The 17,008-nt window shown below is 40.9% G+C and overlaps 1 protein-coding gene across 2 annotated transcripts in view; it reads right to left on the bottom strand.

Moving 5' to 3' along the window:
• Positions 1–2,881: 2,881 nt before the first annotated feature.
• Positions 2,882–17,008, bottom strand: part of TLK2 (tousled like kinase 2) — a 103,101-nt gene continuing 88,974 nt past the window's right edge. For both annotated transcript variants that reach the window (XM_069481590.1, XM_069481591.1), the window contains 5 exons: positions 14,583–14,752; positions 13,219–13,357; positions 9,033–9,144; positions 7,469–7,576; positions 2,882–3,949 (listed from right to left, as the gene is read on the bottom strand). In XM_069481590.1, the coding sequence (XP_069337691.1) occupies positions 3,776–3,949; positions 7,469–7,576; positions 9,033–9,144; positions 13,219–13,357; positions 14,583–14,752 (703 nt within the window). In that variant the 3' untranslated portion in view covers positions 2,882–3,775. The remainder of the gene's footprint in view (positions 3,950–7,468; positions 7,577–9,032; positions 9,145–13,218; positions 13,358–14,582; positions 14,753–17,008) is intronic.

Genomic DNA, 17,008 nt, shown 5'->3' with positions numbered 1-17,008 from the left:
AGCTCCCAGGTGACGCGGATGCTTCTCCCAGACTCCGCCAGAAGCAGTCTTGGAGCCAGCGTAAGAGACCTGCTGTCCTCCCTGCTGACCTCGTGAGACACAGGTAGATATGGAATCTCAAGAGGTTGATACTGAGAGGGGCAGTCTCTCAAAAGGTCTGCATCTGGGGAGTTGAAACCTCTGAACTGCAAACCAGTGAACCTGGGGGTTCCAGGACCAGCTCTTCTACTTACTGGATCTATGATCTTTCTACACTAGATTTTAGCCAAAAGGCCAAGTGATTGATCTGTGATCTTTCTTAAACCACATGTTTTTATTCCCCTCTTATGTGCCGGGGCACTTTACATATCTTATCTCTACTCCTTACTCCCACAAGGCAAGGAGATATCCCTGAAGCTTGCAGAGGTGGGATTTGAACCCAGACCCTAAAGCCTAGGCTCTTAACTTCTCTGTGATTCTACCTTAGAAAGGAAAACACATAGCTTGAGCAATTAGAATGATGAAGTAAGGGAGGGAAGAAAAGAGCCTCCAGAAAGGAAAAAACAAAACAAAACACCAAGGTGGGTCAAGTTACTTGTAAACTTTGCCTTCTTAGAAGCAAGGAGCTGGACCCAATGCTTGCTTCTAGCTCTAGAATTGTAAGAGATAACTATGTTTAAAGAGAGTTATTTTCTAAATTAAGAAACACAAGAGCTCCTTGACTGCTAATCTTCTCAGCTGGAAGAAAACCTGTCCTTCCCAGACTAGAGGAAAGGAGGTAGACAGACCCCATTTTTTAGACAGCTGACGTGTCCTGGTCCACCACAGAAGTGGGTGCATCCAGCTCTTCTGGGCGAGTCTCCATTTCAAGCCGCCAATCTCACAGGGAAGAGGCCAGTTCCTTCCCTCCTAGGCCTTCCCTATCCTATTCACTGCTGTACTGCCACCGAAAAGTGCAGTTCTTGGCACGTCCGAGGTGCGGAAGGTGTTGCGTGAATCAATACGTTCCCACCATGCCTGCCACGTCCACAGGGACTCAGCCGGTTGCCAGGATGCCCCCACCAACACCCTGGATGGTAAGAGCCCTGTTTGAAGCTGGAGATCTAGAGTCAAATCAAGAGGCTGGGAAATTCACTTCTTAAAACTTATTTTAATATCCTTTCTCCCTCCCTCACCGCCCCCATCCCCATTGGGACAGGCCAAAACAGTCTGGCTGGGTTTAATTACAAATTAATACATATTGTCATTGTCTAAAGTAAATCAACACTGTGGCAATAAGGGACTATTCTTGGAAAAAGTGAAACCCATATTAACAAAATATGTCACGGAAGAACCCCATTTAGTGATTTCACTGGCTTCTTAAAAGACTAGAAAAGATCTGGCAGGAGGTGATCTTGGGATTTAAAAAAAAAGACTAGAAAAGGCCAACGCTCTGCATGTTCTCGGGGGCTTGTCGTGCAGCGGCAGTGGAAAGGGGTCTTGCCCAGACTCAACTAAGCCCAGTCAACTCCAACCAGGACCCAGACCCAAAAAAAGCAAGGGAAGAGGGCACCCCTTCTTTAGGATAAGTGTAGAAAAGGCAGATCCACAAATAAAGTCCTGTAGCTTCACTTGTAAGCCCATGTGAAAAAAGGAGACAGGAAGTTAGAAGGAAAGCTTTAAAGGCGTAGCATTTTTTCAATCTTAAAAAAAAGTTTAAAAATTAAAGTTTGAAAGTCAGCAACGCAAAACCATTGCAGAGGGGGGAAAAAAAGGAATATAACTTAATTATTTTGAGAAAGTTTGAACATGGTCTCAGCTTCAGCCATCTCTTTGTTACGCAGACACCATCCTTTCAGCACCCTGATCAACCTAGGAGACCTTATGGGTACCCTCTGCTTACCAGCTGAAGGCAGTGGTTTCTTTTTTTTAAAAAAGGTACTATACACACACATATGTATCTATATGTACATATTTGTGTGTGTACGTAAACATATATTGCAACAAAATAGGTTGAGAAAGCTGTGGGCACCAAGGCCTCTGGGGCTGACTTCCTTCTGTTCAGAGTTTCACAGGACAATACCTACCCACGAACTTCTTTCCAGTTTGAAACACTCCATCTTCCCTTGAGATTGCCTGATACTGAGGAGAGTGAGGCAGGTCCACAAAATAAACGAAGGTCCCCAGAAAATGTGTCACCAGTGACAATATTTCACATGTAAAAGAAACACTAGAGTCATGAGTTATTTGAGAGCTTTCTACGCTTCCTGACTCCCTCCCCTGCCCAGCTCGCATGCCTGAATGCTACATCTTTAAATATTTCTGGCTGAGTCCTCTTGCCACATATGTCAGTAACATTCCAAGCTGGCTACCACATGTTCAGGCTCTGGCCTCCTTCCCTCTCTACTGCCGAGTGCTTTGCTGTTTCAAGGGCACGGTGGGGCCATACGTCTCCCATTTCAGCTCCATCTTCAGTTGATCATACATCTCAGAAACAACCAAATTTAAAAAAGAAATTAGTTCCAAAAGAATGTTCATATTTGAACACCTATTTCACTTGAGATTATTTTTTAATTCCACTTGATGAATCTATTAAACTGAGTTAGACCAAGTGTGTGTGTACATGCACACACACACAAAACCCACCACACACCCACAAAATTTAGAGGGTTGGGGGAAGATTGTTTCCTGCCAAAAGATCTAACAGAGGAAAGCTTACGTGCTGATCAGGTTTTAATAATGCGGTTAACAGGAAAGGTACACCGTTCAGCAAGCACACAAAGACTGGGGTAGCAACGACAGCTCCCTGGAGCGTCTGGCTCCCCAGCCCGTTTTCTGCCTACCTTTGGGATAGTTGCGATAGTTACTACATTCAGAGAATCCAAGAGGACTGCATGGACAGATGAACCTTTATTTAAAAAAATAGCACTTCAAATAAATTAAAAGGGACAACCGTCAAGTGTTCAAATTGTGAAGAAATAGTTGAAAACCTAGAGAGACTCCAAGCTGCAGTCTTCTAACCTCATTCTTTGTCCAATGGCAGAAACCCACACATCTCAGTACTCCCACTCAATTTTTTCCCTACTGAGATGAGGGAAGCAATTGCAAGCAGGAGACCAGACGGAGGAGAAAGCTGCATCTGATTGGAATGAACATTGCCACGTACTTGCTAATACGGGTTTCACTTTATGACCAAATGTATTCTTTCAAAAATAAAAAAGGGGGGAGGGAAGCTGCATGTTTTTAAAAATTGAAATTATTTAGGGATAAAACACTAACTCTAGTGCCTTTAACGGGCAATAGCAACTTTTTTCCTCCGAAGTCAAACACCATCCCCAGCTGAGCCTTTGTGCTACAAGCTTTTCAGGAGATGTTACCTAAACTTTATTAAAAGAAAAGAACAAGTTTAAATATAGACACTGGACTAGCCCAGTCTGTATTTTCAAGTCCACATTCTTCATCTGAAGCATTGCATCAGGGACCCCCCTGAGTCTGCATGTTTTCAAGTTCACAGTACATGGAACCAGTTTTTCTTTTTTAATTTTTTCCTCACTCAGAGCAGCCACACACGGTGGCCGTTGACGCCAGAACCTCGGGCGGGGCCTTTTCCTATGAGGCCTGGCCAGAGCTGCCCAAGGTTTCTCCTCAATGAGAATCGATGCTGTCATGCTCTATGGATGGGAAAAAAGCAAGAAAATAAAAGCACCTGGTACAGGTTTCATGAGATCCATTTGGATTCGCTATGTTCCAAACCCGCTGCTGAATGCCATTTGTCCACTTTGTGTGTGTTGAACAGTTTGTGGCCTTAGAGTCGGTCTCAATTTGAAGAACTGTTATTGGATGCCCCAGAGGTTGATGCAATAGCAGCTCCAGCAGGGCTACTTGTGGAGACCGACTTTCGGATGTGAGGCAGCAAGTAGGGGTCACAGGCCAATTGCTGGACATCGATGCGGTCCTCCTTTCGGTAGGCCAAGCATCGCCGAATAAATGCCTGCAAACGAGAGTTTCTTGAAGAAGACTGAAGCAGATAATCTTCTGCCCCCAGAGGGAACCCTGAGGCTCAGTATCAGCTGCCAGGGCCCAGAGCAAACATCTCCAAAAGAGAAGGAGCTTAAGGCCTCTCCCAGAGGCCACCAGGCAGACCCAAAGACGACAAAGGAGGAGACGCTCCAGCAGCAGCACCTCACTGCTGCCACCAACTCCTTCCCAGACAGAGGAAGCTGGGCCATTCCTGAAGTTGGGGAGAATAGGGGAATGGCCTCTAAATACTCCTGCCCCCGAAGCATTAAGGCCAACAACAAAAAAAAATCTCTCTTTGCCTTGGCTGGTTTGGATGGGAACAGTCTGATTTCATGATCCTGCATCTATAAACCATGGCTTCAAGTGAACTTTCTGAGAAGTGGAAATTCTAACAATAAACTACCATTACAGGCAGTGTAAGGAGACCAACAATGACTAACACTATGACATATCACAGGTCATGAAATGATTTCGCTGTATCTCTCATTCTATCCTGAAAGGTCATTAAGCAAATGACCCAGTACATACCTAAGTAGTAAAGGGAAACCTGAACAGGACTTGCATCCCTATGAATACAATAGGCATAAAAAACGTATGCGTGGGGTTGGATATGAAATTCAAATCTGCTACCAACATGGAGGTTTCCTTTGCACTAGGTATGAAAGGCTATGTACGTAGTCTTAGTCTCTGCAACTCTTATCATAAAGACCCTTCTATAGTTTATCTGTCTTTTCCTGGTTTCCTTCCTCTTATTTTTTTTAACCAGATAGTTCTATTTAATCAAAGTTATAATTATTTTAAATAAATGAATCAATTTTTTAAAATATGAAACATCATCACATAATGTCCATACTTTACATTAGGGTGATGACGTGTCAGTGTAGTGTCACCGACTGTGACACGTGTGCCACTCTGATGGGGGGTGTACATGGGGCAGGAGGTATATGGAGACTCTCTGTACTTTCTGCTCAGTTTTGCTGTGAACCTAAACTCCTCTAATAGCAAAGTTTATTTAAAATGAAATCTAAAACATGAAACAAGCTATTGATTTTGTTGTTTCCCCCTGTTTAATTAACAAAACATAAAAGTATAATATCAATCCTGGTTTTTAAAAAACAAAGATGCTTACAGGTACTGGCTTGGTTCAAGCATTTGGAAGATAAAAACAAATTCACAGAAAGGAACATAATGATCCCTGGCCTTTAAAAATGAAATTTTCTTAAGGAGATACATGGAACTGGAGTTAAACAGGTTATCTTGGGTTGGATACTGGTCAAATAAACTTCTTTTACCTTGAATTTTCTCTCTACATAGCTGCCAGTGTAGGCTCTTAAAACAGCAATCAGATGGCACAGTTGCCCTGATTAAAACCCACAACTGCTCTCCTCACACTTACCCTGCCGCCTCTCTACACCCTCCCCTCTGCTCCGTCTGTTCTGTGGACCTGCCAACCTCATTCTCACACCTGAGCTGCACCTGCTTCCTCTGCTCTGAATGCTTTTCCCCCAAACCTACACATGGCTCCCACCTTCACATCATTCAAGACACTGCTCAACGTGTCACTCATCACTGAGGCCTTCCCTAACCATGCCATCAAACAAGGGCTTCCCACCTCCCCATCCCCCTTACTCTGATTTATTTTCTTCATAACATTTATCACCATCTGAAATGTATCCAGTTTTTGTTTTACTATTTGTCTCACCTAGTAGAATATAAGCTCCTTGAGGACAAGGAACTGGTCCGTGTAGTTTAGTGCTACATATTGAGTTCCATCTCCATTCCCTAGAACAGTGTCTAGTGCTTAATAGGCACTCAATAAACATTGGTTGTGGGAGGAGACAGAGGGAAGAGGGGAGGAACCGGAGAAATACAAGGAGATGGGAGATGATTAGAGGAAAGATGTGGAGATATTTCAAAGCAAGTCTGTCTAACCATCTCTAAAGTTTTGGGAACATTTGTTCACCTACTTATTGAATAAACACCAATGTTTGACAAAAGTGGTATAAAGAAATGGTCTTGAAAGACCTGACAAATGAGGAGAATTAAACATCTGTGCGGTATTCAAGTCCCTCAGTGTCAATTCTGGGTGGCAGCTATGGTGTGGGGAATAAGAGCAGCTGCAGAAGCTACTGTTAGGTGCTATCCAGGCCACACGAAACTCACAACCACCTTTCTTTCTTTCTTTCTTTCTTTTTTTTTTTAAAGACACGATGTCTCACTATGTTGCCCAGGCTGGAGTGTAGTGGTTATTGACAGGCACAATGTAGCTCACTGCAGCCTATAGGGAACTCCTGGCCTGAAGCGATCCTCCCACCTCAGCCTCCAGAGTAGCTGGGACTAAAGGTGCATCCATCAAGCCCAGCCGCAACCACTTTTTTTAGGGAAGGTGTTTTTGTCTTTGTTTTATGGCCATGGGGAAACAGCTTAAAAGGTTTAAGTAAACTTCCCTAAAGTTACACAGCTACTGAGTACAGAGCTGACACAAAAATTAGGTCTACCAGGCCTCAAAGCTGAGCCTCTCTCCAGCCCTCCCCTAGGATAGTCAGGAAATCTGCATTTGCCTTAAAATGTATTATAGGACTTCTCTGTTGCAGATTTATTTCTTGGTTATGTAGTACTTGAACTGTTGTTGGGGACAGGAAGTTAATCAGTCAGGAATTATTCATTCTTACTCTGTAACAAGTCAGCTAAACCACTTGGAAAAGAGGTTCTTGTTCTTTCCTAATCTACTTTACTTTACAGAGGTGCACTATGAAGGAACAGTAGAGGCCAAACACAGATAAAAGGGATTAGACTTACAAAGAACTTTAGCAACGCTGAATGATCATGGCATCCAATGGAGCTGACCACCACCTATCTAAGTAAAACTAGTTAATATAGAAAAAGAGATAAATAACACAGCAAGGACAAACTATGGGTAGCTACTACCCATACGTGAAGAAAGGCTGAAGTGATTATTTATAGGTTCATTTTCTCCAGCTCCCATTCCATGTTTCCTTTGCCGCACTGAGTTTTTAGTAATGCTCTCACCAATTGCTACAGAACTTACTGCTTACTACTCACCTGCCATTTAACCCTTTGATGTCTTGGTACTCTTATATAATTTTTTCTATGTGGGCCTTTAGCTCCCCAAACTGATCACAACCCCTGACTTTGGACAAAGCTGGGTACCCTTCACTTTGCCCACATGCCTATGGTCTCTCTCTACTGAAGAGGCTGCTCTCTTTCCTTCCCTGACTCTACGGAGCCTCTGGATTAAAAAACCCACTCATCAGCATTCCCTTTACCAGAATTGGGGATGGGGTGGTCAGAGTGAATGCAATAGTCTCCTACTATTCTCAGGAATACTAATTCATGTCATCCTAATGTTTTTAATAGCTCCTGAATTTCACATTGAACAATTCATCCATTATTTACCACCCTCCCCCGCCCCCGCAATAATACAGAAACCAAAGCAGTCATTTCTGCTGACCAATGGGTCAAAACTTACCTTTGCTTCAGGTGTTACTACTGGCTTTGGTGGGAACTGCACTTCAGTAGCTTTAAGAATAGTATTCTCTTGCAGAATGTCTTGCTGGGACTGGTTATGGCCAAAAGGCTGACATATGAAAACAAAACAAACCAAAGTGGGCCTCTGGTTAAAACTAAAGAGAATACAATTCAGTAACAAGGAAAGAAGACACTGTCTATTAAGAATTGCTATAAGGAACTCTGGAGATGATCTTATAGATTAAGGGGATAAGAGCGCACAGCATAATTAACTTGCTCACAGTCCGACTTCCGGGTCAAGGCAGAGCTGGACCAGAAGCAGCATCTCTCATATCATAATGCTTTGCTAAGCTTTGCTCACAGCAAAGAAAAGGAAGATTCAGAGCAGGAACCAACCACCTCTTTTGCTCTGAGTGATACCCGGTGTCCTAAGCAATACATATATGTGCCACTGGCCAACCCAAGACACAGATAAAAAGAAATGAAAAGGAAGTAAAAGAGTAAAGGGTTAAGGAGAGAGTGGAAACAAAAAAGAGCTGGGGTTACTTAGTAGCTTCACCTGTGCCCCAAACTGCCATTTTCTAATACACTCCTAAAACAAGTTCAAGCTTACTGTCATCTCTACAATGATCTACTGACAGATCTCAAACAATCCTTTCTGGATAACCACTACCACTACTATCAGCAACAATGTAAGAGTGTCAGAGAATATAAACAATAGTTAAGCCCCACTAGTTCTGAATAGTCTCTCTGTTTTAGAGAGGTAAAATAAAGACAGACCACGGAGAAGTTAAAGAGGAGAAGCTACAATCTGAATTAAGAGCTTGGTATAAGGGGACTATAATCACAATATTAAGAGAAAATGCAAAACTCCCATGTGGCCCACTTGGGAATATACCCAGAGCCTACTTGGGAACACTGAAGCATACAAACCCACTGAAAGCAGAAACAGGAGCATAAATACACAAATGGATCCTATAATAATATATACATTTAGAAGAAATGCTTACAAGGAAAAAACAAATATGAATATTCATTTGGTGTAGTTTACTACCTGGGTTGTTAACTGTTCAAATGATATGTTGCCTTGATCAGAGGTAACAGACAATGAATACTTTCTGATACTCCCCAGTATAGAAATATAAAGCATGGTTTCATTAATAACAGCTTTAACTAATGAGATAGTTGGAAACAGAGTCTGGGGATATTTTGAGTTTCAGTTCTTGAGACCCATAAGAATGGCTTGTGGGAATAGCATATATTTTAATAAACTATTTCATGTTATGTTCCTACACATATTATCAGAATCGAAACATGTCCTGGATAATTTGAGAACAGCAAAATGCGTGTTTTTAACAGCCAAGAAAAATTCATTAGGTGCCCTAGGGTTGAGAATTTCTGCTTATTCATAAAGCTTGTATGATAAGTCTGTTCTTTAAACCACTACTTTCAGGATTCGCATTTTGCATAACCCACTGATTAACTCCAAGAAGCTAATCCATACCAAGGCACTGTGGACACGTGCCACCCAAGAAGGAAGCTACTCCCTCCACCTTCTCCCTTACCTTCCTTCCATAAAGACACTGATAGAAGATCACACCCACTGACCAGACGTCAACTTTATTGGAGATCTTTGGTGGTTCTTTCCCAACCACAAAACACTCTGGTGGTAAATACCTGGGACAAATGAGAAATAAAAATTCTTAGAAAAATGATTATATAAATCTAAGACATGTACAAAAAAACAAAATAAAAGACCTTGTTGAATACAGAAGTATCTAAATTTAAACAGTCAACTTGGACCTATACAGAGAGTCAATGAAAAGACAGTCTAACTTAGGGAGGAAATAATGTTCTTACAGGGTATGAAAATACATTTCTCAATTTACTGAGAGGCAGAAATATTATCGCTAGTCCTACTTCACTTACCCCAGCCTCCTTTCCTAGGTTTGTGCCTAATAAGTGTCATTCAATAAGTTTTTAAAAGGGGTTAAGGAACACACATGAAGATGCATTCTCTTTTATGATAGTTTCATCAACAAACATTAAAATATAACTAGAAATGGTATGTGGTTCCTTTCATGTTGCCTAAAGGATATATCTCTAAAATAAATGTTTTAAAAGTCCAAATGAATTCAGGACACAGTACAGATCTCTGAGGGGAGAGTCTGTTTTGCCTTCTTACGGTAGCCTCTCTTGGAAATCTGGACTGGAAATAACTCCAATGTATAATCAAGGATGACTTTAAAGTCCAAATTATCAGAAGATATTTTATATTTCCTACACCCAGGGTGATCAGCTTACTGGAAGATGAACAAACAGTGTAGCAAAAGCCAAACAAACTAGTTGTTACAACAACTCAACCCTCATCTAAATTCCTTCCCTCCCCACCATGGAACTCTAAAGAAACTTGGGGAGAGATAACCACACCAAATTGTATGGTGTGGAAGGTAAGTGCCTCTTTGGCATTTAGGACACCAAATAAATGTGCCTGGAGTCTTAGCCATGGCATAGCTGGAAGGCAGAGTTCTGACGATAACAGATAGATTTCTGCAGATTTCAGGCTAGCAAAATCATTTCTGTGGAAAACACTTTATTTGGGACCCCGCTGCATTCCTGGTATAAAAATATATATAAAAATCTAAACTTATAGCTCAGAGGGGATCACAAGAGGTAAGAGAGAAAATGTTCCCTCTCTGATCCACTCTCTCTATCAAATTTAGTTTGAGATGATAGGCTTGCTTTCTTTTTTTTATAAAAAATAAGTTTAATTTCATATTCTTATTTTTCATTTATTATTCTTAAGAGACATTTTTGGATAATTAAGACCTTTAACTAGATTATTATCTCACAGTGAAAACTTTTATCAAAAACACATTGAGGCCGGGCGCGGTGGCTCACGCCTGTAATCCTAGCACTCTGGGAGGCCGAGGTGGGCGGATCGTTTGAGCTCAGGAGTTCGAGACCAGCCTGAGCAAGAGCGAGACCCCACCTCTACTAAAAATAGAAAGAAATTATATGGACAGCTAAAAATATATATAGAAAAAATTAGCCGGGCATGGTGGCGCATGCCTGTAGTCCCAGCTACTCGGGAGGCTGAGACAGGAGGATCGCTTGAGCTCAGGAGTTTGAGGTTGCTGTGAGCTAGGCTGACGCCACGGCACTCACTCTAGCCTGGGCAACAGAGTGAGACTCTGTCTCAAAAAAAAAAAAAAAAGAAAAAAAAAAAAAACACATTGAAAAATGAAATATATATCGAGAACTCACTAAGAAGGAAAAAAGGCAAAGAAATAAAGAAAAAAGAAAAGAATTTATAAAAAGAACAGCTGTTCTAAGTGCCACTAAAACCTCCCTGAACCCTAGTTTTTATAGTTCTATATTTTTTAATATATTTAAATATGATTTTTGAAAAATAACAAATATAAAATGACCATTTTAATGCATTTATAACTTTTTGTGGCAGTAGCAGGGAAGAACAGTAGGAGTTTTTGAAGGCAGAATAATTATTTAGCAAAATTTTTAGAATATAAAAGACACTGTCACTTGATAGTACAAGTCTGGCAAATCACTTTCTAGATCTCAGTTCCTCCATCTGTAAATGACTGAAACTAATTCTTCACCCAAATAATATGCATTCTATAATAATTTCCTATCAAGGACTTTGGGAAGGAAAGTAAAAGACAATTCTATGATACTACACTAAATTGTGTTAAAAAACATAGTTGTAGGCCGGGTGCTGTGGCTCATGCTTTAATCCTAACACTCTGGGAGGCTGTGGCGGGAGGATCTCTTGAGCCCAGGAGTTGGAGGTTGCAGTGAGCTATGATGACGCCACTGCGCTCTACCTAGGGTCACAGGGTGAGACTCTGTCTCAAAACCAAAAACAAACCCCAAAACCATAGTTGTATATTCCACCAATCAACAGTCCACATACAGAAAAATGATTCTCATGGCATAGTCTATAGGTCACTTATTTAAAAGGAGTATTCAATGTAGAAGAATTCTGGAACAAGCAAATACTGGAAACAGTCACTTAGAATGCATTATATCCTCCCGGCTTACTTCTCTCTCTCTGGGTCATCCCAAGAGGACAACATACTGAGGAAGGTGATTATGAGAATATTTCTGCCAGCATGGAGACTCTTCAAAACCTTCATAGAAATCTATAAGACTTAGTATTCTCAGAAGCCCCCTCTCTATCTTTTCATTAAGAAAAATCACAAATATAATCTAAAGCAGAAAGAATAAAATGAACCCCCAAGTAAGCATCATCCAGCTTCAATAATTATCAACATGTGGTCAATCCCCACACCCCCCCTGCAACAGGTTACTTTGGAGCAAATCTCAAACATCACATAATTTTTATTTAAGCTCCAGTGGCTGAATTTTTATAGCTAAGAAAATTATAACACTAAGTAGCAATGAGGCAACAATTTTAAATGCGAAAAAACTACACCTTTCAAAAAGAACAAGCTATCAAACACAAAGCTCAAATCCAAGTTCCAGTGAATTTATATAGCAGAGGTATAGACCTGCTTCCAGAATTTTCAACAGCAGACACTTTTGCATCACTTAGTGACAGGAACACTAACCCACAATAACCACCATGGTGAATAAACACTATAAATGTAGCTTCTATTTAAAACCTAGAATTTCAAAGTTTTAATTTAGGGACTGACTTTTTACTACAGGTACTATCTCCATGAACAGTAAGAAGCAACAGAAAACAGAGTGTTGGCTATACGGTATTATTAGCAGGGTTTGAGTGATGGGAACAGGGCTGGTCTAGTGTGTTGTGAATGGCACATCCCTCTTTCCTACTTCCTCATCAACCCCCTCATTCCTAAATAGTCAGCATTTTCCTAAGGCCCAGGGCCCTCCAGTCCCAAAGATAAGTGATTTGACCATCTGACCCTGTGTTACCCCACCTTTAGTGCTATGGAAACTTTTCCAGGTTCAGAATCACATATGCCAATATGTGGCTTTGTGTGACAACCTCAAAAGGGAAAAGGTAGTTTTGTTAACATACCTTTATAATCACAAAGTTCAATGCCTGCACTCCAGGTATCTTTTATTGTTCTCACTGTCAAAAGTAACAGTAGGCAAAAATAGGAAAGGTCATAGAACTAGCAGGCAGAACTAGATGGGGTAGGGTGGTTGGGGGGAGACAGGTGACAACAGATGGGAAGAAATGTGCCTCAAAAACTTTTAGAACATGGCTAACAGACATGGATAAACTTCTGGTAAACTGTGTTCACTTTTTCCTGTATAGATTTGAGGCTATGGTTATTTTTCATCCTGATCTTCATAACTCCCTAGTTCTTGCGGGTTAAACATCCTCAGGCAGTTCTAGAAACAAATCCCACATCCCATTAACCCATGAAGAGAGATCTGCATTTGTAATGAAAACAACTTGGGGCCATTCTTTATATATACCACACAAGCAGCCCCTTCTCTACTGACTAATAAGGCCAGTCCTATGGAGGAAAAATACATCTCAAACATGTGGCTACACATAAGTGCTTTCTCTCAAGGGTTTTCAAGAAAGGAAAAAAAAAAAAAAAAAACTAAGACAAATTAATATAAATACAAAGAGTCAAACTGCTGAAAAGATAGTAACTATCTGGGGAGAAAGTCTGCTTTGGTTTATGGCATTTTTGCCTAGCAGACAGTACACAGAAATTAATTCTAAAGGATCAACGCTTCAGTATAGCAGAGCCACATCACCTGGCAGACCTCCTGGATACCTACCAATAAGTACCAGCACCTTGTGACGTTAGCTCCATGCCATCCACTGAATTGTAGCTATCATCATCCATGATCTTGGAAAGACCAAAATCTGTAATTTTTATCTCTCCACACGCTGTACCATTTACTAAAAGAATATTACCTAAAAAGATAAAAACCTTCATGAATAAGCAGAGACTTACTGATTAAGAGTAAATTCCAAAGTAGTAACAGGCAAGGGGACAACTGAACTCAAACTCTTGCAATGCAGAAGCAAACATCTAAATCTTTCAAATAAAGCAATCTGGACTCTGGAGGCCAAGGGAGAGTACTCAGTGTCTGCTGGAAACTTCTATTTTCCAAGAAATCACCTGCTTAATGTGCCAAAACCACCACTATGCGCTCTGGAAATAAAAACAACTGGCTAAAGTAAAATATCACTTGTATAGTTGGTCAAAAATGATGGGAAAGTTTCATCTGAACTTTCAGTGAGGATTTCTAAACCACCCTATGTAGAATAGTAGTTTGGGCGGGGGTGGGAATTAAAGAAAACATACAAGGGAATCAAAGCTAGCACCACAGCGCCACCTACTGCTCCTATGGCAGGAAAGTGTGTTGAATTCAGTGCCAGAAAATTCAATCACACTAAAATAGCCATCTTAAAAAAAAAAAAAAAAATCACTTCATTATAATTGATTTTTGGTCATCTGAATTATATTAAAACATTAAAGGATAGTCAATAGTGATATTTAATATGTAGCTACCAGAAGGGTAAAACAAAGTTAACGATTTTGCCACACCAGAAGGTAAATAGGAACCATCTTCCTAAGCCCAAGCTGAGCTGGTTAGAGTTGTCTACATAGAACACATGCAGACTTTAAAACACAGCTGAGGATAACAACAAAATATAGAGGTAAGGAGTCTAACAGCCCTCTACTCTCTGCTGACGACTACCAAATTTAGATAAGCATACAAAAAGATGAAAATTACCCAAAATTCGATGAAATGGGAGGCTTATGCGCAAAATGTTAATTTTGGGGCACTTATCAAAGAAGACTAAAGAAGAGTAACTGCTACGTAGTGTGAGTAATGGGAAAAAACAAAACTGAACTTGCCGGTACAGTTCTTTCTTAATGGGACTGACATCATGAACTGCCCCAGCCCCAAAGACAAAGGCATTGTTTCTCCAGAGTATTTAACCTGACCCACCCGCCTAAACTCAGTGCTGCCTGCCCAGGACTCTTCTTCCCACACCTACCCAGGCAATCTAAAGTTAGATGTTAACAGGACTTCTTGGCTGCTGCTGAGTTCTCTAACTTTATAAAATTAAAAGTCACTTACAAGATCAAAGAATAGGCACCAATATGTCTCCTAAAAGTTAGACATACCTGGTTTGAGGTCATAGTGTATGATGGGAGGTTTTATTTCATTTAAGTACTTTAAAGCATTCACAATCTGCATGATAATGGATCGGGCCTCTTTCTCCGACATTAATTTGTGCTGTTTCAGGTAGAAGTCCAGATCATTTCCCTCACAGTATTCTAATACTGTACAAAACCTAAAGACAAATAAACCAGCATTTAACCATGGGATAAGAGCAAGCAGATTAAGACCATCTAAACCAGTCCCAGTGAAAACTTTAGGTAATTAGCTCCTCACTCCGTTCTTCTTTGTTCCTTAAAATACTCTTCTATTTTTTATTCAGTATTAGCTACCTGAGTGGTTTACAGTAAGAAACTGCTTCCACTCTTGGGGAAAAGTCTCTACACACCCTCCACACTGGAATCTGTTGCAGACCTCTTCTTGAATCTAGACTATGAGAACACTGACAAGAACTATAATGTATTTAAGCTAGGTATCTTCTTGGAAGGGTCTTCCTTTATATACCCACTTCACGCATCAGTTTCTTTTTTTTTTTTTGAGACAGAGTCTTGCTTTGTTGCCCTGGCTAGAGTGAGTGCCGTGGCGTCAGCCTAGCTCACAGCAACCTCAAACTCCTGGGCTTAAGCAATCCTACTGCCTCAGCCTCCCTAGTAGCTGGGACTACAGGCATGTGCCATCATGCCCGGCTAATTTTTTCTATATATATTTTAGTTGTCCATATAATTTCTTTCTATTTTTAGTAGAGACGGGGTCTCGCTCTTGCTCAGGCTGGTCTCGAACTCCTGCCCTTGAGCGATCCACCCGCCTCAGCCTCCCAGAGTGCTAGGATTACAGGCGTGAGCCACCGCGCCCGGCCACATCAGTTTCTTAACAACCATATTCTGATCAAGTACACAATGCTCACTGCAAACATTTTATATACACCTGAGTGCTGACAGTGCAGAAGAACCTAGGGGTTTGCCCAGGTCCCAAGGACTGACTGCATACTACGTCTCCTGGCAGTATGGCACGATACTGCACAACAATTTCTCGCTGCTAAACACAAACTGTAAAAGATTTTGTAGAAGTACAGTATCTGTGGTTCTAACAAGCGTGTTATGACACATTATGGGTTCTTTTTCCTTCACTTATGCCAATTCATCACACAAACCCAAATATAAAACTACATGCCATTCGTGGCATTACAGGTCATGTGTTTATTTTCCAAGGCTAAAAAAATACTATTTGAATATCCCTAAAAGATGAAAACCTTTTGAACTATTTTAAGTTGTGACAATGTGGGTATGTCAGTGGGTTAATGTCTAGCCAGGAAATAAAATCCCCATGACTATTTAAAACAGAGAAGCTTTAATTCAGGGAACTGATCACACAGATAGATGATGGAAGAGTTGAGAAGACAAACTGGCCAGTGAAGCACCCCAGAGATTATCTACAGCAGGAAGCCATTAGCACCCTAAGGCCAGAGGGCCAGAGGGAGGAGATGGTGCAACCCGAAACCAGAGTCACCAGGGAAAATTGGAACTGCGGGGGAGGGGGATAAAGACACCCCCCGCATCTCTGCCTCCCTGTTAGCCTAACCCAGTTGGACACCAGCTGACACATAAGCTCAGTGAACACAGAGTACAAAGGCTAACTCCCATAAGATGCAGAGCAGCGGAAGTGTGAGAGACAGAACTGAGAACAGGCTCAGGACTAGCACTATGGGCTGCCGGCAAAAAGCACTGTTATGTGGATACACATGGTCCTGTGGACTCTCCAAACTGAATAATACCATATCCTTCTTACAAAACACAGCAGGGTATGCTAGCACCCTATTTGAGAATAAATATCTGAAATTTATAGTTTTTCTAATCTGAGATTCTGAAATCTGAGATACAGACTCTCATGCTCAATGGACTGATTCTTTGACCCAAATTCAAGCTGGAAATAAAAATCTCACTTTTAATACCCAAGCAATTATTCCAGACCATGGATAGGGGAAAAAAAATTACAAATATCCAAGCAATTTCTCAGAAGACTTTGTAAAACAACGGTCTGACTTATTTTTGGTGAATATCCATCATATATAAGATTGGAAGAACAAAGCAATCAACTCAAGAATAGTATAGAATAAACTCAATTTCTCATATTAGTTAAAAGTAAATATGTCATTCAAAACAGTGGATAATCCAAGTCGTATCTATCTCTGAAGTAGTTTTTGTACTTACATTTCAAAGGGGGTCTACCTAGTATTCAAGGAATTTACTCAAAGAAAAACAGTGGTGTCACCCCACCCCAGTTTCCTAATCCTACCGTTAACTAAGATTATTTTTCTGAACCCTACTCCATGAAAAACACAACACTATGTCTGGTGTAAGGGACACCATAATGAAAAGAGGAAATCCCCGAGTGGAAGGAAGAGGGAACAGGTCATGTTTCCAAAGGGAATAAT

Source organism: Eulemur rufifrons, chromosome 9 (genome assembly GCF_041146395.1).
Source record: "Eulemur rufifrons isolate Redbay chromosome 9, OSU_ERuf_1, whole genome shotgun sequence".
NCBI lineage: Eukaryota > Metazoa > Chordata > Mammalia > Primates > Lemuridae > Eulemur > Eulemur rufifrons.
The sequence above is the reverse complement of the archived record's forward strand: the minus strand, read 5'-3'. Positions and strand labels throughout refer to the sequence as shown.